Source organism: Dermacentor andersoni, chromosome 3 (assembly GCF_023375885.2).
Source record: "Dermacentor andersoni chromosome 3, qqDerAnde1_hic_scaffold, whole genome shotgun sequence".
Classification (NCBI taxonomy): Eukaryota; Metazoa; Arthropoda; class Arachnida; order Ixodida; family Ixodidae; genus Dermacentor; species Dermacentor andersoni.
In genome coordinates this window covers 232,774,859-232,798,721 of record NC_092816.1, presented here as the reverse complement: position 1 = coordinate 232,798,721, position 23,863 = coordinate 232,774,859, and the positions used below count along the sequence as shown (strand labels likewise).

General features: G+C 43.6%; 1 protein-coding gene across 6 annotated transcripts in view; it reads left to right on the top strand.

The window, feature by feature from the left end:
- The window catches only part of car (vacuolar protein sorting-associated protein 33A), a 217,046-nt gene that overhangs the window by 75,657 nt on the left and 117,526 nt on the right, over window positions 1–23,863 (top strand). For all 6 annotated transcript variants that reach the window (XM_055072631.2, XM_072287439.1, XM_050182950.3 and 3 more), the window contains one exon: window positions 6,377–6,493. In XM_055072631.2, the coding sequence (XP_054928606.2) occupies window positions 6,377–6,493 (117 nt within the window). The remainder of the gene's footprint in view (window positions 1–6,376; window positions 6,494–23,863) is intronic.

The window sequence follows — 23,863 nt, the reverse complement described above, 5'->3', positions numbered from 1 at the left end:
TTTTCCCAGTGTATGCAGTGACTGCGATTCTCGGTGTGTTCGGCAAGGGCGTTCGAGGCTTTTTCCTTGTTCGAGACGTCTCTTTGGTGCTCTTTTAATCTTCTCGTGAATTTGCCGGTTTCGCTGATCTAACTGCAGCCACAGTCTGCGCATGGTACCTTGTAGATGACACCGGGGTAATTCTTGCTTTCAAGCCACTCCTTTCCATTAACAAGCTGATTTCTCAGCTTGTTGGATGGCATGTGTTCTATTTTAAGATCGTATCTTTAGAATACGGGGCTAAGAGCTTCGCTGACGCCAGGCACATATGGGTCGCCAGCGCGTTTCGTGAACCACTTGCCTTGAGATGGCTTTGGGTGGAGGACACGAGCTCCCATTAGTGGAAGCTCGTGTCCGAGTTGGTTTAGTTGAGTACCGAGTTGGTTATCAGCGTATACGCCCTTGCCGAACACGCTAATAATTGCAGTCACCGCATCGATTGGGAAGACGCTGCTATAACAGCTAAGGAAAAGAATCTGAGGACGCGACTCTTGTTAGAATTTTTATTTATTCAAACTATGGACAACAGTATCAACAGGACTAATGGAAATCTGCCTGCCAACTACACCCGTTCTCTACGTCACATCTTGGCATAAAAATGACTTGCGGCTCTTGCCCGCTTTTAGTGTGATCAAGGAACCCGTACGGGTCCAGAAACGTCTCTATGTTATTTTCACCTTGACTTGGTCAGTGACCGCAATTTCGTCATCATGGAAGTGTAGTGTAAAAAAAACGCAATTAGCTTCTTTGGCTGCGTTATTGAACAGTGAAGCAACCTGCTGATACGCACGCCAGCTATCAGTTGTGTTCCATTTTTTAGCTTGGTGAAACAGCCGCTTCTTCCTGTTCAAGATAAGTTTTAAGGATGCATTAAACCGCACTGCTCGACGGTTACACCAGACAACTCGGAGGGGTATGTATTTTTGTACTAATTCATTAACTTTATTTTAAAAAATTGACCAGTTCTGTTCAACACTATGAGTGTAGAAGTCCGGCATATATTCTTCTACAAAACCTTCAATTTGTGTGTTCATTGATGTGTAGTCAGCTTTACTTTAGTCTAGAATCTATTTTTGTTTGCTATAGGGACGGTTGACATTTTCTTTAAGCTGGATATGAATAAAGCAATGATAGCTAAGCCTTGACAAAATACTTAAAGAATTGACAAGATCGGGAGCGGTAGTCAAAACTAAGTCGAGGATGTTAGCACTGGTTGCTGTAGTTCAAGTTGGTTGAGTGATCCGCTGAGTAAAATGGAAATCAAAACACAAATAGAGAAATGCCTTGCTATCACTGGATGATTTGATACAGTTGGCACAGGATAAGACCAGTTTATGCAGGGGTAATTGAAATCTCTCATTAAGAAAATGGGTGAGTGTGGAAACCTTGTTATGATGGTATTAAGTAGCTCATGAAGTTCAGCACAAAACGTAGAGGAAGTGCTCGGTGGCCTATAACATGCGCAAAAAATAACATCGCAGTGGTTGATTCTAATTCCTGCTCAGACTGCTTCTAAATCGGAAGAAAGAGGAATGTGAAACGAATTGAGCCTGTCAGCCACTGCGATAAGCACGATAAGCGATTTGAGCCCTTAATGACAGTACAAGACATGCATTCATTTTTTCGGACTGCCCAATTTGGTTTTTTGGGCATTTTCGTGGACCCTAGGGAGCACGAAAACTTGGATGTTCACTGTACAACTGACCAAGAGGATGCTTCTAATGGTCCGTGGGGCGAACGCGCGGCGGAACGAGGACAAGAACAGAAAGTACCGTCGCATTGAGGAATGATCGGGAAAGGAACTTTTTGAGCTTGAGCTCAAAAAGCAAAGAGTTGGCTAAGGCAAAGATGCAGGTGACCCTTATGCAATCCAAAACAAACTCTTGAAAGCAGTGAAACACAAAGTGGAGGCAATCGTGCGTGGCCTAAGAGTATGTGAGGACAGTTGAGGTTGACTTTCCAACCACTGACAGAATCTCACTTGTAACAAAGTTCGGACCTAATACCAATAATCTTGCTATCACTTGATAGAAAATAGCTCATTTTTGAAAATATTTGCTTCTGTGTACATCTCTTTTTATATGTATTTGAAAATTTTCAATTCGATTTCCAATGGTCTTTATCATTTTTCTTTTTCGAAGATATTTTATTTGCGGTGCATTTTACTATCCCCTACCTTCAGTTTTCTATTTTTAATAAAATAAACATTACTCCTACTATTCAAACTAGATTAAGTTGTTCTTTTTTTATTTTTTTAAATGCTTACTTGAGAGTGACAGCATCGGGCAACGTGGTGTCAGCCTGTCTTGACATAAAATAAAGTTCTGTGTCACTCAGGGAAAACCTAGAAGACTCAAGGAACTTGAAACTGGCAACTTGATAGACATCCTGCTATTTAACTGTGGTCATTAATTCCTGTTCCGAGGTCATGAAAAAGTTTGACAAGTTGAGTGGAAGTAGACAGACCACCTCTTAAACCCGGCTGGTTGGCATGAATAATGTTGTTGGTTTCAGCACGCTCTTTAAGAAATTTTAATATAATGTGCTCTAAAATTTTTGAGCAAGTGCATGTGAGAGAGATTGGCTGGTGATTGCAAGGGGACGTTACATCACCTGATTTGTGGATTGGGACTACTTTCGCTACTTTCCATTCTGTTGTGAGGCAGCTATCCTGAATTGATTGGAAACATTTAAAATAGAGACACTTACTAATTGGCTCTGCCTAGCACCTGAAAAAACAGTTCAGAATATCATCCAGACCGCAGCTTTTTTTAATGTCTAGGCTTAGGAACAAGAAAAAAATCCTAGGTACAGTTATGGTAGGAGCACATGACAATTAAGTGGAGACATTACTGCAAAGTGTCAATGTCCCCAAAACACCATTGTCGGCTTGAAAACAGACTGAAGGTAGCTGTTACAGCAGTCAGCCAGTAGTTTTTCTTCTACGTCAGGATATGTGGAAGCACTGGATTTACTACTGATATACCTAGTTTCAAAACTTGTGCGGCGAATTTTGATAAAGTTGCTGAGCGTAGTGCTGGAAAAAAATTTTTTAGCCTCAAGTACCTTCTTTACTGTTCTTGTTAGTGTGCTTCTATTATTCTTCAACTCTGAACTTGGATGCTGGTTGTTCCTTTTCCTTAATCTTTTAATTTTGTGTTTCATGTGGATTATTTCCTGGGTGATCCACGGATTGTGCTTTCTTGCGGATTTCTTCTCAATGGAACGAAAGATAGAATGCAGTGAATCACGTGCATTTTAAACTGTAGCCGTAAAGCATCAATAGTTGTATTTTCAAGGATGTATAAGTTGAAAAAGGTATCGTATTCGTGTGCAAGATAAGTCATAATCACCGCGTCATCGGCTCTGTTGAATGCGCTTATATATTTCGCTGTAGCACTGAGACGCAGCACATTTGGTAAACATAGTGTGCCGTGTACCATCTCGTGGTCAGAAATTCCCTCTAAGGCTTCCACTTTGCAGTCATCTTTTGTGAAGTGGTGGCTAACGAAAACTAAGTCTAGTGTAGAATTGGATGCTGCTTGGAGATGAGTAGGTTTGTCGACAATTTGCACTTGTTTCGTTTGTGTGCATCATTCTGGTTCTTATTTTTTCCACTTCTACCATGTCATTGAGTTCTTCATCCCATTTGAAAAGTTGACTGTTAATACTTACTTTATCGTAACTTGGGTACACCTTCTCTTTTCGGTCACGGTTTTCTTTTTTCATTGTCCAAAGCTTCTTTCTAATTTTCCTAGTAGGGTGTGAAAAGTCTTCACTGATGGAGTTTTCAGAGCCTTTCAACTTTGAGCAGCATTTAAAAATGCTAGCTTTATCTCGATAGTCAAGAAGCTTCAAAATTACCAGCCTCTTGTATGATTCGTCATTAAGTCTTGCTCGTCCTATACAGTGGATCCTTTCTATGCCTGAAACTTTAGCATGTAATATGTTATTAAATATGTTCCTGGTCATTGTTTCTTGTAGATTTTCAGCCGACTCATCTTCTTGCTCTCTCAGTCAATAGATTCAAATATTTGACCTATGGCTCCTGTTCTCATGATCATCTGCCTTTTTTAACAGGTATAGAAAGGCTCTGTTCGAGCGTAGCTATTCTTTTAGTGCACTCGGTCACTTGTTTCCCAAGCAAATTGATTCCCTCCAGATTTTTCTAGATCGCAGCTAGCTTTTGGTTGGCAGCCGCTTTACTTTTATTTATCTCTTGAGTATCTTTCGTGATAGCCTTTAACTGCTCCGCAATCACCTGGGCCAGGATTTGTTTCGACGTCACCGCCCAGTAGCAAAAGGGACTGCAAGAAAACGTTCACAGAATACAGCAGATCAATCAATGGCCGTGGGCACGGCAGCAATAGCAAGCATAGATTGTTGCTATGAAAAGCGTTTTCACAGCGCTCTCTCACCTGTACAAGGCAAAGAAACAGGCTGGTCGGCATTCTTGCAGTGCCGCCGTGCCCACTGGTTGTGGATCCGCTGTGGCTTCCTTTTATAATGTAGCCGCGTGACGTCAATGAAGATCCGTCGCCCTTATCCGTCGCTGATAGCATGGTTTCAGATGGCGCCACATAGCTGATCTGGTCGAATAAGGCTGTGTCTTTCCGACTAGTCACTGCAGAACCGAATGCAACCGACAATAGTTCCAGCGGGGAAATGCTTGTCGTCGGCCCGGCCGGCAAGAGCAGCAAGCCGAGCAAGACCTGTACAAGGTAAAGAAACAGGTTGGCTTGCATCCTTGCAGTTCAGGTCTTGCATAGAAAAATGGCAAACCAGACCCCTATGGAAATTCTGAAAGGTGTGAGAACTCTGTCATGTAGCTTTGCCCTCTTTCTTGGATTCACGTACATCTGTGGAGTTTGCTTTTTTTTCCTCCGTGTTTTTGTGCTCATGGAAATGGCAAATCTTGAACGAACCAGAACCCCTGTCTGACTTGTTTGAATTAACAGGCTTTAAAGTGCATTGGAAACACAGCAGGCCAGCCGCAATGTTTAGTTGCTAATGAATTAGGTGGTACTTCAAATTATCCAAGTTTGAATTACTCCGAGTCTACATTATGTACTTGTCACATCAGTTTTGCAGTGTCATTCACTGTGTCTGCTATTCATGTATAAACAGCATGAAGAGGTAATAAGGACTAGTGCTAGGCAGTTAAAAGTTCTATGTGCTGTTGTCTTTGAAACCATAAATACAATTATGAATGGCATTTTGGGGGAAGGGAATAAAGTAGTTTACCTTGTATTTACAAGAAAATAAAAATTTCTTTTGCTGCCAATAGGGATTTTAATAAGAGCTGAAATTAAGAGATATCTTACATTTGAGTATTTGTTATATAAGAGTCTAAGTATATAAAAGCCTGGTAAAGGCACTTGAATATATATATATATATATATATATATATATATATATATAGAGAGAGAGAGAGAGAGAGAGAAAGCTGAAATATTCATCATTTTTTCGAAGAATATTGTTATGAGGGTAGATTTAAATACAGAATTAACACACAATACAGATTTTGTAGAGCGCTAGTTTATATGCTTTGATTTCTGTAAATGTAAAGTTTGAGCACTGAAACTTGTTAAAAATGTACACATCTTTTCTGTACATTGTCACGTGGTGGTGACATTGAAGAACACAGTAGCAATACTGTGAACGACAAAACTAACTTTTATTGGGCAAACCTGTGCCCACAAGACAGGCTATACTTATAGCACAACGATAGAGGCGAACACGGTCGGTGATCGTCGAAAATCTGATCAAGGGGTCAAGCGCATCGAGATCAATCGTCGAATGTTCCAGACTAATCGTTAGGACTCGCGTGCCTTTCACAAAGTTCTACACCATTCGCGTCAGGTGATGAAATCAGATAACATAAGGTTCGGTGACAACAGACAGCACATAGAAGCATCGCTAACTTTCCAGAAACTTCGTATACATGCAGGCGCGTCCCGCGCTGTGCGATAACATTTGTTAGGCGGCAAAACGTGGTCGCCCGATAAAGATAAGTACACATGTCAATATGTAAAATTTCATACTCATAGAACACATTATTTCGTGTCGAATTTCATTCAAATGTAGGCTAATCACTATAATTGCAAGTTTAGAAAGTCTTTTTTTTTTCTTGTCTTTTTTAACTGAGGGCCATCGGGAAATTAGCCGGGAATGGTCATTGTCGGCTTTGCCCCCATGCCTACATTCCCACCCACCCACCTCCAGATAGACTGTCTTTTTCAATTTAGAATCTGCTTTCCTGGGTTAAGAATCTGAAAACTGTGCAATACTTATGAAAACTAAAAAGGTCACTGAAGGTGCCTCTGCCATGGTGCAGGAGTGCCATGTGGAGGAAGACACGACGTCCATGCACTACGTGGCTCGTGCACTCATTACTCTGCAGTCCCTCTATGGAGTCATCCCGAATGTCTACGCCAAGGGAAAGATGGCAAAGGTGAGAATTCGAGCACCACTAGTCTATTTTTCATCTAGGGATCAGGGAGTTCTGCTAAAACCAGCTGAGCCGAAGGTCACAGCACTTTTTGTAAAAGTAATGCCGTTATCTGAACATTGCTGCCTTCTTCTTGCCCACTTTTTTCACTGCTCGGCTACTGTGCAAAGTTGGCGCGGGTATTTGTTTTTAAAGTGAGTCTGTCTCTGTGGTGCCCGATAGGTTTAGATGCTGTGGTCAGTGATGGTTGGACTGTGTGCAAGAGGGTGCTTCACCGAGAGGAGAGGAAGTGATGACGTCATGGGTAAGGGGAGGGCACAGCATTGTGCTGATTGGCACAAGCGATGACATCATCAGGCTGCACTTATGGAGTGGAGACAGTGCACATGCCTAGGCTGGCATGATCCACTGTTGGTTTTGTGGCCATAACAGAAGAGTAAACAATAAAGACAGAAGCTTTGCTACCAGTGATTCCCACGATGCATAGGATCTGAATAATTTTTATCAACAAACAGTAGCACTGCGTGTGACGCAGGGACTGCCAGTAACATGGAGACGAGGCATTGTCAGCAGGTCTGGTTTGCAGTGATGAACATGGACCGACTTGCCACACTCAGATTTGCTTTTTCTCTTTTTTGCTGCACTAGGAACATAGAGCAGCAGGTACTGCAGGAGGTCTGGTGGAGACTGCTGGTGTGGCACAGTCGTAATGCGAGTACAGATGCAAAGAAAATTGTGACCACAGGATGATGACCTTCATCATCCAACACCGACCGAGCACACTACGAACAGGGTGATTTACCCAAGATCTTGCACCGTGATGACAGTGTTGCGGGCCACACTCTGCTGGGCGCTACCTTCTGTCTTGAGTCGGAAGGTTTTACGATGGCAGCACCACACCACACAGTTCACTGTGAAAAGGTAGCATCAGTGAGTTTTTGCACAGAAAAGTTTACTGAGGTTGGCTAAACTGTAGTGTTTCATGATCGAACGCTATATATTTAAGTCTTTTTATATCATCATTTTTTATTAGTCGACTGAAGCTTACCAAATTATAAACTAGACAGGTGAGGCTGTGGAAGAGCTGGTGCTGGTTTTTCACTGCACTGGTGTTAACTGGAGGTGTGTGAATACTCGAGTATATCTAATTGAATAGTGAACATTCGATTCGCTAATAGAATGCCTGCTGTTCTATTTTTTGAATATTCGGCATAGAGACTGGTGCAGTGCCACACTTCATGTGCCCCTCGTTCTGAATGCCACACAAGCCTCGCTTTGTTGTTCCTTGTGCAAAAGGAGCGCTAAACACACTGTGGAACCCTGGCTGATGCTGTTGTCATCTCTGTGAGCGCCTCTTCCGCGCTGCGTGCACTCCCCAATGTCGGTCCAACACCTAAGCAGTGCAATCCACAGAACAGCACAGTGTCAGCCGGGGTCAGATGCTCTGTCGGTACCAGGTTCATCCAGGTCGACAAGACTGACCAAAGCAATAATGGGGCTTGGAAAGAAGGAACTGCAACACAAGCAGTGCGTAGTTTGGAAAGTGCGAAAGCATGTGGATGATCTGGTCAATTAGCGGCCGGAAGGCATGCAGATCGTGCTGAAAAGCAGAGACGAACTGCTTCAACAGCTATCAATGTAACCCATACACATGATCTTGGGACCGATCACTAATGAGCCATCCGTTCGAACATATTAGTTGGAAGTGTTCCGCGATGGCTTGCAGCCTATTAGCACGTCGGACAGTTGTGAAATTTCATCATGGCCACATTGCCTAAGCCATTAGGCCTAATTGGGTCTGCTTTGTCGGGCGTCAACGACTAAAGTTACGGTTTGGTGCTGAACCGATGGAGGTCTATTCACAGCAGCCTTTCGAAAACGCTCGAAAAGCCGACAAACCACTTTGTAAATGAAAGCACGTACGGGATGGCGAGTGGAATAGCCAGAAATGTTTTTCAGAGGTGAGGGGGGTCATGCACTTGACTGAGGACGGGAAGGGCGGGCCGGCGGTCTTGTGCCCGGTGTGACATTCTATGGGCTGTAATCAGTGCTGCATACTAATTCGAGTGACCTTTAATAAGAGTAGACTGTACTGTACGTATATAAGATTTCTGTGCATACCCAAGCCACTGATAGCTCGCTACATTCTTGTTCTGCAATGCTAGGAGACTACCGAGCACATGTAGCACCATGTTTTCTGCCCCAAAGTTTGCTAGCAATAAGCTTTGTGAGAAAGTTTCTGATATTCAACATTATATTTGATATTTGGCTTTTTTTCTTGAATTGATTTGAAATATAAAATATCTGTTCTCGTTAAAAGTGACATTGTGTACACCTTGGACTATTATTGATTTTTTCAAATTTATTTATTGGTTCCTCAAGGGCCCCGAGGGGCATTACACGAGGGGTGTATAACTTTATCCCAAATTAATCCTTTCTTTTGGTGTCTCTTTGATTCCCCATGGCGCACAGGTTGCCTGAGGCACAGGGACAATACCAATAGCAGCCTGCAAGGCTTACCCTATCTATACAAGACCCACTCTTGCTATGCCCATTTGCCTGTTCACTTGCTTGCTCAATCGCTCATTCCCGTTCATCCAGCCATTTAGTCACTCATTTGCACTGAGGGCTGGGCAAAAATACTTGGAAAATGTCTCATAATACAGATACAAGATACTTAGACAATAAGTATTTCAGACACCGATACAAGATACCAGTGAATCAGTTGTATCCAGTATTATACTCGGTGTTTGTATCTTAAGATATCTTAAGATACTTCAATAAATTAGTGAGTCGCTAAAAGTTTACAATAGTTTAGTTGCAAATTTCTTATCTCCTGCCATCACTCAGACCTGCTTCTTTTCAAATTTCTCTGTTACATTATAAATTTTTGTTTTCAATGTTCTAACAAAGTACTATATTTTCCATTCACAACATGGTCAACACAGGTACACTGTGTAATCGGCGATTTTTCGATACCCCATTTATAGGCGTCACGAGTCATTGCTCTTCTGTCCTATGATAAAGCGGGTCAGTGTCTTACTTTGCTGCATGATTGTTTGTGTTGTTTCGTATTCGTCCCAGAAGAAACTTTGGGGCATAATCTGCAGATTAGGCTCTGAATAGGTTGACACATGTTCATAGGGACGTACTGTTTATAAACAACTCGATGTGTGCATCTTAAGATGAAGATTAAAGTTTGAGATGAAGCAATAAGCGCATCTGATGATCTTGCAAAACGTTCATCTTGATTTAACTTTGTCCCCATAAGAAGAAACCATAGATTATGTAACAACACATAATGTCCCACCTGAGATAGCATGTCGTCTATAACCAGCCATGCTCAGCTCTTCCGTTGAAATTTCCAGGAATGAAAACTAAAGTTCCCATGTTTCAACAAATATTTAGTTACAGTGTATACATAATATCTGAAAGTGTGCCGCAAAGCTAATGAGTAAATATTTCATTATTGCCGTGGGTAGCAGTAGAGGAAAGTGTGTTAAACTGCAAGCTATAATTTGAGATACGGCATGTTGGATAGGAATGATGTAGAGTAAGCCAGCCAACGTGTTTTTATGTTGTGTGATCACGATGAGCAGAAGTCCAATAAAACATTGCTCTAGTGTTAAGGGCCTGCTTTTGTGGCTTTGAATTCCATTATGGAGGGTCTTTGCAGCACTGTTTGTATCAAGTGTAGTCTAAGTAGCACTCAAAATCTGCAGCAAAATGCATTGTGCCTTGAGACAATATGTTTCTGCATTGTGCAAGATGCTGCACATGAAATTGTTAGCATAGACAGCAGTGCATATCACGATACATATTCAGTTTATATTTCTTGAAACTGTACTGTAAAAAATATTTTGTGTGAAAGAACTTTAAAACCAATTAAAAAGTCTGGCAATTTTATTGCCATACCTTTTCTTTGTTTCTTACTTTTTCTGTAGCTTCACTAGCATTTTCTACTCATGGCTTTTTCTGTCATTTTATGGAAAAAAAGAATTACACACCTTACTCTGTTAGGTCAGCAACTTTTACTCTTCCTTTGACAGCAGGTTTTATGAAGTAAGAAAAAGTCAAATGCTGGGGGGTGGTTGAAACAGATCACTCCAATATAGATAAGCATGCTGCAGAAAACATGTAAGATGTGACCAGGCACCTGGCACTGTGGGACACATCCAAGCACCAACTCTACCAGTATATACAGAGTGTCTCAACTATGATGCATCAAGATTTAAAAATATGCAAATGCCACGTAGCTGGACAGAACCAAGGTAATGTTGTTTGCCGTCGCTTGGAGATACTCACAACTTTTTGCAGTCTGTCTTATTACGTAGTTATTCTTAATTTGTAAAATATTATAATTAGATTAAAAATGTCAATGAGTAAATTGTAAAGCAACATGAAAAAAACCCCAATACAGCTTTCTTTTGCTTAATAGCTGCTACACCAAAGTGCTTTTCCGAGCGTGAAAGAAGCCCATGAATACACACTAAGTGGCTCGAGCGGCCAGTCACGCAGCAATTGAATAATGAATGTGTGATGTCAGTTACCGACACAGAGTTAGAGACCCAGTGCGGCAAAAGCGGGCTTCACAGGGGGTCTCTGTAGGAAAGCTGCAGAGCACACCTGCCACAGCATCAAAGCTCTCGGGAGCACCATGCGTAGAATTGCACTGGTCAGATTCAACACAGACATAAGGAAGCCTGCCGAAAGCAGCTATCAGAGCTGCATCCATTCAGTCCAGGACTGCTGCTTGACGCCTTCATAGTTGTCCCATGCCGGCACCGCAAAGTTGTTTTGCTACAACCAGACATCTTTTGCAGTCCGGCCAAGCATGACGATAAACTATGACGATAAACCAAGGCATTGATAGCGCTAACCCAAAGGATGGTTTCATTCTGAAAGCCGCGAAAAGCCGGTATTTTTGAGAAAGCCGGCTGCTGTATGTCACAGCACCTCACCTCTGCCAGCTCCGGTCATTTCACTGGGAAAGTCTGGACCACCCACCATACAGTCCGGACCTCGCCTCTATAGTGATTTCCGCGTTTTCGGTCTGCTGAAGAAGTTCCTGGTAGGACAGCAATTCACATGCAATGATGAAGCCAAGAGAGCAATTCGAAGGTGATTCCATACTCAGCTGGATGAATTCTACCACAGGGGCATCTCAAATTTAATGCTGCGATGGGACAAATGTTTGAACCGCTGGGGGGACTATGTGGAAAAATAGTGTGAAGTACATAGAATAATATGTATGTCTGTAGTTACCTGTATGCGCCTTATTTTGGCTAATAAAAAATAGGGGCAAAGCCTTTCTGATTTGCCCTCGTATATGAAATATCCTTGATTTGTGGGAAGTAGGACAGACTGGCCACTTCATTAATGATAGAATGGGGAGCACGCTTGGGAGCAAGCGCCTTGTCCTGTCTGTATTTCTTCTTGTGTGCCGTCACTATTGGCGCTTCACCTATTGAAAGCACACTAATAACTTGAAAAAGAGACTTGACTGTTTGATGGTTTGTTTGAATGCTTTATTTAGACAATACATTGTCTGGGACGTAGGGGCTAAAGGCAGATGCAACTGCCTGACAAAGGCCCCCCCTACCCGCACATTCATCAGGGCGTGGAACATCATGAAAATGCAGTGCAACAATGTAGAAACGAGAAAAGTAACAAAATGTATGCGCCAAGCAATCAAGTATACAAAGAAGTAAGATTGTTACACTTTACACATATTATATTATGAGTAATGCGCGAGAACAAGGAAATATTTAAACAAGCAAATAATACTGATCAGTGTTACAAAACATTATATAGCAAATACAGTAAAAGCTCGTTAATTCACTGCTTGTTAATTCGAGATTTCGGATAATTCGAATTAGTTGCCGCGGTCCGTCCCACAATGTATCGAAAGCAATATGTAACACATCCCGCTAATTCACACTGAAATCCGCACCGTCACCGATAATTCGAACTCCGCATCATCGTGGATGGGGAGAGTGCTAGTGCGCGGGAGCACGCTGGCGTCGCCGCGCGGGTCGCGCAGCTTTGCTTTTTCGATCAGCGGCAAGGACGATAACACCCTCGCCGCGCGCCATGTTCTTTGCGTACGAGCGTGCGAGAGTGAGCCGGCGAACGCGGCTCAATCTCGCGTGCGCGAGAGGGGAAGGTGGGGCGGAGTGCGCCCTCTCTTGTCGCGCGCGAGGCAGGGGGGTGAGGCGAGGGAAGGACCGGAGGACGATCTTCGGCGGCTGAGGCGGCTGCTGCTTACGGCGCGGCCATGCAGCCGCCGCATCTTGAAAGCGATCTGCGGCGTGGCCAAAGTGCACGCCCGCGTGGGCCTCGTCTTCAAAGCGATCTGCGACGTTTGCAGAGTGCACGTATTGCCGGTAGCTTCATATGCGATGTGCTTTCTACGTTTCGTTCGCGTGCGAGGGCTGTACGAACGCCAGTTCGCTCGCTGCTACTGCTGCGTGCCCTCACTCCAGCGTTTTTCAGCGAGTTTCCGCTGTCATCGAGCGAGATGCGTTCATGCTCACCTGTGCGCGCGTGACACAGTGCTTGTTAATTTAGTTAGTAAGCAAGAGCTGACAAGTTTATACGGCCGATAAAACTATTATCCTTACTTCGTATAGCTATCTACTAATTTTCTATCGCAATCGATGCTTCGCTTTTCACGCGAGACGGAGACTTTTTTCTCCGCGCAAGTCAGCGCGACGAACGCGCGGATGGAGCAAGAGCCATCTCGACGTCGGGCGCGTCGGGCCGCGCTGGCCGCGTCCGGTGACGTTGGCTGCGCCAGAGCTTCGAAGTATAGACGTTTTTCACGCCAACGTGACGTAGCGTGTGCGCGCATGCTCACGCCACGTCAGACTATATACGCGCCTTGACCGAGCGATTTTTTTCTCTGACTTTCATTAGTTCGAATTTTGTATAATTCGAATTTTCATAGCATCCCCGCGGAATTCGAATTAACGAGCTTTTACTGTAGGAGAAAAAAATGTAAGAAAAAGGACAACTAAAATGAAAAGTTATCGAGACTGCAAGGACAGTTAAGTACCATTAGGAGCTTAGCAAAAGATAATTCCTAACTTTTTTCTTTAGACTGCAAGCAGACCTGCATTCCTGAATCATAGTAGCGATTTCTTTATTATTATTTAGGAAATGAGGTACTAGGTAGGCAAGTGTCTGAGTACCATATTTGGTTCTAAACATAGGTGTTCTAAGTCTGTTATGCCAAGGTGATATTGTGAGTTGTCGGATGACAAAGATGTGGACAGGGTATTTGGGTCATGCAGAATTTCCCAATGTGTATACATAGCAAGCCTTAGTTGGAATATATTATCTATTTATTTATTTATTTATTTCACAAACCTCACAGGCTCCAGAAGGAGTATTGCGTGAGGGATCGGTACAGATAACAATTGTGGCGAAAAAACATAGGTTTTGTTACATAAATATGAACAGAAAGAGAATCAAACAAACAAAGAACGCGAAATAAACAAAGATACAAGAAAGGAAGGTAAACGAACAGCAGTTAGCTTTTTAGTATACAGTACAGAAAACAACCTTAGAACAAATGCTTACATAAATAAATAACAATGAAGTTAAAAGTAACAAAACTAAACAGATACTTGTTTTTAGCTAAGTACTAGCCAAATATGCACAGATTTCTTGCCTAAAGGTTAATGGGTCGTTAATGTCAGCGATGTTATCAGGAACACCATTCCACAGTGCAATCGCACGTGGCAAAGCTGAGCAGGTGAATGCATTGGTGTGACCGAAGATGCATTGGAAACTGAGATGATTACGCAGACGTCTAGATGTGTGGGAGAGACGAACGAGTGGTGAAGTAGATGGGCGTACATTATGCATGATTTTGTGCAGAAGACAAAGTAATGCTATGTTCCTGCGCGATTCCAAAGGTGAAAGCGACAGCGACAAGTTGATGTTAGTTACACTCGAAAATGGGCTATAATCTCTGGCAATGAAACGTGCAGCACAGTTTTGGATCGACTCAAGAAGATAGATTAGATATGCCTGATGAGGTGACCATACAGAAGCTGCAAATTCGAGCTGTGGTTGCACTAATGTTTGGTAGGCTATTGATCTATCGTGAGTATGTTTAGCTTGGAAAAGCATGGTGCAGTATGGTCACTACGTTTAAGGTTTTCTACGCAATGCACCACTCTTTTTTGTTGGATTATTGTAGGAGTTTGTCTTAGTAGTAGTTAGACTGCGCATCTTTCTGTGAAGCGCAAATCCTGCTCTTGTCGACCGAGATTTCACAGTGCCAATCCCGGCCACTGCTGCCGCCACCGAATTTCCATGGGGGTTAAATGCATTTCCATTGGCATGCATGCCAACATGGAAATGTATTTCCATGGTGGCAGGCATATACATTAATTAATGCAATCAAACTTCGTACGTATTTGGCTGCACATCGGTTAATTCAGACAACTCCAGAGCTCAGGGAGTGCGGAGCGCCACAAATGTGCAACGCAAAAGAGCAAAAATGGTGCTGGCGTCCAACTGAAACAAAGCGGCGGAGTACACATTGCCAGAGTCATCAACGAAAATCGTACTTGAATGACAGCAACACCAGAACACCTCCTGCCTATTTGTGCCTTTAAAGCCTTATTCCTGCCTTTACCGCCTTGCATAACACTGCATTGGCTGCATGCCTTCATAACTGTGTAGTCACCATCCATAACCTAATCACGTCAATAGCCAACACGGTTTCTTCCGCAGCGGTTGCGGCACACAGTAGTTTCATTTTGACTTAATACGCGCCTCAGCCTTGAGCCTTCAAAACTGCATCACCATCATCATCATCAGCCAGTTTTATGTCCACTGCAGGACGAAGGCCTCTCCCTGTGATCTCCAATTACCTCTGTCCTGCGCCAACCGATTCCAACTAGGGCCCCCAAATTTCCTAATTTCATAGCTCCACCTGGTCTTCTGTTGTCCTCGACTGCGTTTCCCTTCTCTTGGTACCCATTCTGTAACCCTAATGGTCCAACAATTGTCTAACCGGTGCATTCCATGACCTAGCCAGCTCCATTTGTTTCTCTTGATGTCAATTAGAATATCATCTATACCCGTTTGCTCTCTGATCCAAACCGCTCTCTTCCTGTCTCTTAACGTTATGCCTAGCAATCTTCGTTCCATCGCTCTTTGCGCAGTCCTTAACTTGTTCTCAAGCTTCTTTGTCAGTCTCCAAGTCTCTGCCCCATATGTCAGCACTCATAAAATGTGCTGATTGTACACCTTCCTTTTCAATGATAATGGTAAGCTTCCAGTAAGGAGCTGACAATGTCTGCCGTATGCGATCCAATCCAATTTTATTCTTTTATGAATTTCCTTCTCATGATCAGAGTTCCCTGTGATTATTTGACCTAGGTAAATGTACTCCTTCACAGGCTCTAGAGGCTGACTGGCTATCTTGAACTCTTGTTCCTTTGCCCGGCTTTTCACCAGAACAGGAATTGGCTTCCTTGGTGCAGTATTCAGCCACTCCCTCACAAATGACTCATTCAATTTCCGAATGGCCCTCTGTCCCCAGCAGCTACGGAGCACCTGACCAAGGTGGCGGTCAGACCTGTAATGCAGCAGAGGGTGCTAAGAACCTCTGAGTCTGGACAGGCCGCAATGGAAACTGACCCTTGCAATGTCTAACACCCGTATCCTCTGAAGTGATGCTAGCTTAGCAGGACTCTTTGAGGAACTATCAGCCATTGTTACGATATCATCAGCCTTAGTGAGATTAGAAGAACTGGTGAGGCTCATACATTGCTGAATAACGGACATGTTCTTTGCTCTAGAGGTCTCCTAGATAAGAAGCAATACGGGGTAGGATTCCTAATCCATAAGGACAAAGCGGGCAACATTGACGAATTCTACAGCATTAATGAGAGGGTAGCTGTAGTCGTAATCCAACATCCAGTCACGATGATGAGGAAGTAGATAAGCTTTATGAAGACGTTAAATTAGCGATGAGGAAAGTACAAACTCAGTATACTGTAGTAATGGGCGACTTCGATGCAAAAGTGGGGAAAAAGCAGGCTGGAGAACAAGCAATTGGCAACTACGGCATCGATTCTAGGAATGCTAGAGGTGAGATGGGGGTATAATTCGCAGAAGAGATCTGGAGGAATTAGCGACAACATTTGGAGGAATGAAATGGGAATGGAAATTAAGCACCTTTTGCCAGGAATGGAATGGGAATGGAATTACGTCTTTTTCCAAAAACAGAGCACTTTTTTGTCTATGCGCTGTTTTTTGTCAATATATGCCGAAGAATCAATCAGCCCACGTTCAAACATTAGTAAGCCAGAGCCTCGAATTTAACAATAAAGCAGCAGCAGCAGCAACAGACTGTTTTATGTTGACTGCAGGACAAAGACCACTCCCTGCAATGTCCAATTACCCCTGTCCTGTGCCAACCGATTCCAACTAGCGCCCACGAATTTCCTAATTTTATTGCTCCTCCTATTCTTCTGCTATTCTCGACTGTGTTTCTCTTCTCTTGGTACCCATTCTGTAACCCTAATGAGCCAACGGTTACCTAACCGGCACATTACATGACCTGCCCCAGCTCCATTTTTTTCTCTTGCTGTCAATTAAAATATTGTCTATACCCGTTTGCTCTCTGATCCAAACTGCTCTCTTAACGTTATGTCTAGCAATCGCTCTTTGTGTGGTCCTTAACTTGTTCTCAAGCTTCTTTGTCAGTCTCCAACTCTCTGCCCCATATGTCAGCACTCATAAAATGTGCTGATTGTACACCTTCCTTTTTAATGATAATGGTAATCTTCCAGTCAGAGCTGACAATGTCTGCCGTATGTGATTCAACTTATTTTTATTCTACGAATTTCCTTCTCATGATCAGGGTCGCCTGTGATTAATTGACCTAGGTAAACGTACTTCTTCACAGGCTCTAGAGGCCGACTGGCGATCTTGAACTCTTGTTCCTTTGCCCGGCTATTCATCATTATCTTTGTCTTCTGCATATTAATGGTCAGTCCCACTCTTACACTCTCCCTGTTAAGGTCCTCAATCATTTGATGTAACTCGTCTGCATTGTTGCTGAATTGAACAATGTCATTGGCAAACCGAAGGTTGCTGAGATATTCGCCATCGATCCTTGCTCCTGAGCATTCCCAGTTTAATAGCTTGAATACTTCTTCCAAGCACGCATTGAATAGCATTTAAGAGATTGTGTCTCCCTGTCTGATCCCTTTCTTTATAGGTATCTTCCTGCTTTTCTTGTGTAGAATTAAGGTAGCTGTAGAACCTCTGTAGATATTTTCCAAGGTATTTATGTAAGCATTCTGCACTCCTTGATTACGTAATGCCACTATGACTGTTGGTATCTCTACTGAATCAAGTGCCTTTTCGTAATCTATGAAGGCCATATAGAGAGGCTTATTGTACTCTGCGGATTTCTCGATAACCTGATTAATGACATGGATGTGATCCATTGTACTGTATCCCTTCTTGAAGCCAGCCTGTTCCCTTGGTTGACTAAAGTCATGTTGCCCTTATTCTATTGGAGATTATTTTGGTAAATATTTTTATATAATACTGGAAGTAAGCTAATGGGCCTATAATTTTTCAATTCTTTAACGTCTCTGTTTTTGTGGATTAGTACAATGTTTGCATTCTTCCAATTTTCTGGGACCCTTGCAGTCGATAGACACTTTGTATAAAGAGCCGCCAGTTTTCCAAGCATTATGATTCCTCCATCTTTAAATAAATCGACTGTTATTCCATCATCCCCTGCTGCTCTTCCCCGTTTCATGTCTTGCAAGGCCCTTCTGACCTCATCGCTAGTTATAGGACGAGTTTCCATATCCTGTTTATTACTGTTTATAATGAAGGTATCCTGATTCCTCTGGATACTGTACAGGTCAGTACAGAATTCTTTCGCTTCTTTTACTATATCTTTGAGATTGCTGATGATATTACCCTCCTTATCTTTCAGTGCATACATCTTGGTTTGTCCTATGCCGAGTTTCTTTCTCACTGATTTGAGGCTGCGTCGATTTTTTACGGCTTCAGTTCTTCTCACGTTATAATTTCGAATATCACTTACTTCCACCTTGTTAATCAGTTTTGACAGTTCTGCAAATTCTACCTTTTCTCTTGCCTTGGACACTTTCATTCTTTGTCCTTTCTTCATTAGATCCTTTGTTACTTGGGAGAGCTTGCCTACTGGTTGCCTTGCCTCCCACTTCAACTGCTGCCTCTGAAGTCAGACTAGTTACAGTTTCATTCATTACATCTGTGCCATCTTCATCTCTCTGTTCTAACGCTGCATGTTTGTTTGCAAGTACCAGCCTGAATTCGTCTGCTTTTACCCTTACTGCCTCTAGGTTGACCTGTTTCTTCTTGACCAATTTTACTCTTTCTTTCTTCGAATTGAGGTGAATCCTAGCCCTCACTAACCTATGATCACTGCACTATGCTGGAATCAGCAGAAAGTATGAAGTCAATATAATTTCTTGTTTCACCATTAAGGCTTTTCCAGGTCCACTTTCTGTTGCTACGCTTCCTGAAAAAGGTGTTCATTTTTCTCAGCTTATTCCTTTCTACGAATTCTACCAGCACCTCGCCTCTAGCGTTTCTAGAATTGATGCCGTAGTTGCCAATTGCCTGTTCACCTACCTGCTTTTTCCCCACTTTTGCATTGAAGGCTCCATTACTAATGTATATCGAGTTTGCACTTTTCTCATCGTTAATTCAACATCTTCATAAAACTGATCTAGTTCCTCATCATCGTGACTGGATGTTGGAGTGTAGGCTTGTACTACCTTTAATCTATACCTCTTATTAAGTTTGATTACGACTACAGCTACTGTATCATTAATGCTGTAGAATTCATCAATGTTGCCCGCTATGTCCTGATGGATTATGAATCCTACCCCATATTGCTTCTTATCTAGGAGACCTCTATAGCAGAGGACATAACTGTTATTTAGCAATGTGTAAGCCTCACCAGTTCTTCTAATCTCGCTGAGGCCGATGATATCCGAAACAATGTCTGATAGTTCCTCAAAGAGTCCTGCTAAGCTAGCCTCACTGAAGAGGGTTCGGATGTTAAACGTTGCAAGGGTGAGTTGCCATCTACGATCACGTCAGTAGTGACTGCAGTTTCGTCTGCAGTTGTTATACCAAATGGTAATTTCATTTTGACTTGGTGCGTGCGTCAGCAGCACATCCAGAACTGCAAGGTCACAGTTCATTATCGCATTGAAAACGGGCACAGTGGTTGCGACAAACAGCTGTTTCGTTTTGGCTCAGTGCAAAGCTGTTGAGGGTCGAGAACACTGACTACATCACGACAAATGGACAATCGGTCCCGACCAGCTCACTGGTGAAAAAATAATCGGGATATGCATGCGGTATGAAAGACACGCCTCAGATGAAAGCGTGTGCCGCGGCCGCTCTGCAAAGAAAGTCGGGAGGCCCTTGCCACTGTGAGAGCCAATCAGGCACAAAGTGACAAGAATTGCAGCTTCCAAACTGGTTTTGTGCAAAATAGAATCAGGATTTGCTGATTCATTGAGTAAATGAAAGCATGTTGATGTGGTAAACATTTTTTCTTGATACTCTCGATAATTGGATATTCGGATAATTCAGACATTTTTTTTGGTCACGTGAAATCCAAATTAATGAGGTTTTACTATATATATATATAGTGTAGCCTAGCCGACTACATTTCAGTATACTAATTAGGCGCCTGTTACATGTTTTATGTTTGTCTTTGTGGTTGTGCCCTTGTGCTACATTGTCGTAAGCGGCTTGTAAAGCAGCACACAAATTTTAATTGTGATGAACAAATCTTATTTCACACGCAGTATTGATGACAAATTTTTTTGCTTTATCATATAGAAACCAGTTCTGTTTAAATCAAGCACAACTCTCTCTTTCAGCATGAACAGGAAAATAATAATTTTTTTTACCTCAAAGAATGTTTTTCCTTTGAAAAAACTTTTTTTTTCATTGTTGTAATGAATTTCTATACAGTGTGGTACTAAGCACAATGTTTCTAAGAAAAGGATGGGCAGAAAAACTTGTGGACTGCAATTCTGCAGTGGCAGCGTTCCTCCTAACGACAGAAATTAGAATCAGTTACCTATAATTTCTTACTTTTACCACTAGTGCTGCACAGCACCTGATTTTCTAAATTGTATTTATAATTATAAATATGAGGGATCATATGGTTGTCGTCGTTTAAAGTAAGGTTTAATCAACATGACGTGTACTTGTTTATCTTTTTCCGGCCCCGCGGGGGCGTCTGTGCAAGCAGGCGTTTGGTGTGTTGCGACACCACGTACCCGAGCACACGAGGGTTGGACCCTCCCGCGTGTAGCCGTGTGCGGCTTAGCCGTGTCTGGGGAAAAGGGGATCCTGGGGGTTGAGCCGATGCTGGGTGTTTGGACCTTTAAGGCCCCCCGGCGGAGGCAACACACCTCTTCGGCCTCGGCTTCACATAGACGGCACCTCCAGACTGACCCACCTGGAGGACATCGGCAGTCGCCTTTTTCTGTCTCTCCCTCCTCGAATCTTTGTCTTTATCTCTCACTTTTTGACCTTTCCTGTCTCCTTCTCTCTTCTTTTTACTTCCTTTCTCCTGGCGGCAAGGGTTAACCCTGTGTGGCTATCCAACCTTGGGTACACCATATTCGGTTATAGTGACGGCGTATGACTGGCGTCGTGCAGACTTGTATGCAAGCTCTGTCGCGTCCCCTCGTTGGGCTCCGTGGTGGGCGGTCGGCGCTGTTGCCAAATATATACATTTTTTTATGGAAACTTCTTTCCCCTCCCTTGCTGATCGCCCTCAGGAATGAGGGCGCACCGAAGATGTCTTCAAGTTTTTTGGACGCCAAACCCAGAATTTTCCCCTCTTCCATGTTATTCATTCTGAAAAGCCAAACAAAGTAGTCCGAAACATTTCATCATTCCTTGTTTCAAAGTCCCTGACTGATGTTTTTGGTCCAGGTTACAAGGTGTCGAGGATGGCAAGCGGTGACCTCCTCTTGGAGCTCCGCGATGTAAAACAATATGAGAAACTACCGCAACTAGTGTCATTTGGGGAGACCCGCATAACAGTAACCCCGCACCGTACAATGAACACCACCCGTGGTGTTGTGTCAGATGATGATTTGCTTGAGCTGACTGAAGCGGAACTCCTGGAGGGCTTCAGCGAACAAAATGCGATCAATGTCAGAAGAATTAAGATGAGGCAGGATGGTAAAGAGATTCAGACGAAGCACCTAATAATTACTTTTGGATCAAGTATCTTGCCCGAGTCAATCGAGGCCGGGTACATCAAGCTCTGTGTTAGGCCGTACGTGCCAAATCCACTCCGATGTTTCAAATGCCAGCGCTTCGGTCACAGCTCGCAGAGCTTCCGAGGCTGCCAAACTTGTGCAAAATGCAGTGCTCAAGAACACACCTCTGAAGCTTGTGAGAATGCTCTCCACTGTGTAAACTGTGACGGGGATCACGCCGCATACTCGTGGTTGTGCCCCTCCTGGAAGAAGGAAAAAGAAATTGTAACGATAAAAGTGAAAGAGAATATATCGTTCAAAGAGGCACGAAGGCGGGTAGTATACCTACCCAAGAAAAGCTTTGCCGAAGTGGCGCGTCAGGGGGCAGCGTCACAACGGCCTCCGGCGGCTGTCCGACCCACAAACAGTGAGTCGGCAGTTACGCCATCTGCCCCCACGGTGGTCGCAGCTAGCGCTGCTCCACCAACTGAGCAGAAGGGACCAACAACCCTGAAGGTGGGCGCAGCCGAGGCCGCCCCAACCTCGGCGGCCCCTTCCAGCGCTGGCCACAGCCGGCGCAGCCAAATCCCTCAGGGAGCCCCATCGACCTCCAGGCTGGTGGGCGTAGGGGTCTTGCCTTCCGAGGCGGGACTCTCACGGAAAACTTCTCGCTCGCAAGAGCATGTGTCCGGCGCCTCACAAGAGGCAATGGACACTACACCTGTCCTCACGGCGCGCCAAGCGCCTAAGGAGCGGCGAGGCTCCCTCGAATGCTCCAGAAAGGGTAAGACCCCGATTACAGGGCCTCGAAAGAGCTCTGTAACATAAGGCATCACTTCCTTTTCTGTATGCACAGCACCAATTTACTTTAAAAATGGATACACAGATAATTCAGTGGAACGACAGAGGTCTTCTCATCCACAAACATAATCCAAAAGTGCTGTGTTTACAGGAAACACACTTAAAATCGAAACACACAGACTTTCTCCAAATGTATGTTACGTTTCGCAAAGATCGCGATGATGCCGTCGCATCATCGGGTGGTGTTGCGATTGTCACTCATAAAAGTATAGCCTGTACACCTTTACAGCTACAAACGCCCCTTGAAGCAGTGGCGGTGCGAGTTGTTCTGCTAAACAAGCTTATCACTATTTGCTCCCTTTATATACCCCCACATTACAAACCAGGCAAACATGAATTTCAGTCCTTTATAGATGAATTGCCAGAACCCTATGTTGTTCTTGGCGATTTCAATGCACATAACTACCTGTGGGGCGACCCTCGTATAGATGCGCGAGGACGTCTTGTTGAGCAGTTCTTTTTTTCTTCTGGTGCGTGCCTGTTGAATAAGAAGGAACACGCATATTACTCTCTTGCAAACAGAACCTATTCTTCAATAGATCTTAGTATAGCTTCCCCGTCTATACTGCCCGAACTTGAATGGGAAGTCATGAACAATCCTTACGGGAGCGACCACTTCCCCATACTGATAAGAACATCTAAAGAAAACGAATATCCTCCACAAGCTCCTAGGTGGAAGATAGACACAGCCGACTGGGAGAAATTTCAAACTCTCACTAGCATCTCATGGGCTGACATGTCTTTAGAAATTGATGCTGCGGTGGAGTATCTTACAACATTCATAATAGATGCCGCATCAAAATGCGTATCCGAAGTGAGTGGCTTGGCAAGCTAACGACGTGTATCGTGGTGGAACAGCGATTGTAGGATCGCCCGTAAGAATCAGAACAAGGCGTGGGGGTTGCTACGCGCTTCTCCCACTGCAGAGAATCTTATCAACTTTAAAGAAGTAAAGTCTCACGGCAGGAGAACCCGCCGACAGGCCAGAAGAGAGAGTTGGCAAAAGTTTCTATCCGGCATCAACTCGTTTACAGATGAGGCCAGTCTGGAACAGGGTAAATAGAATTAGAGGGCGGCAAACATATTCACTCCCTTTGGTAAACACACAAGGCGATACCCTGCAAGATCAGGCAGACTCACTAGGGGAGCACTTTGAAAGGGTTTCAAGTTCCGCCAATTATTCAAAAGCCTTTCTCAAATATAAAGATATAGAAGAATGTAAGCCACTCACAAGAAA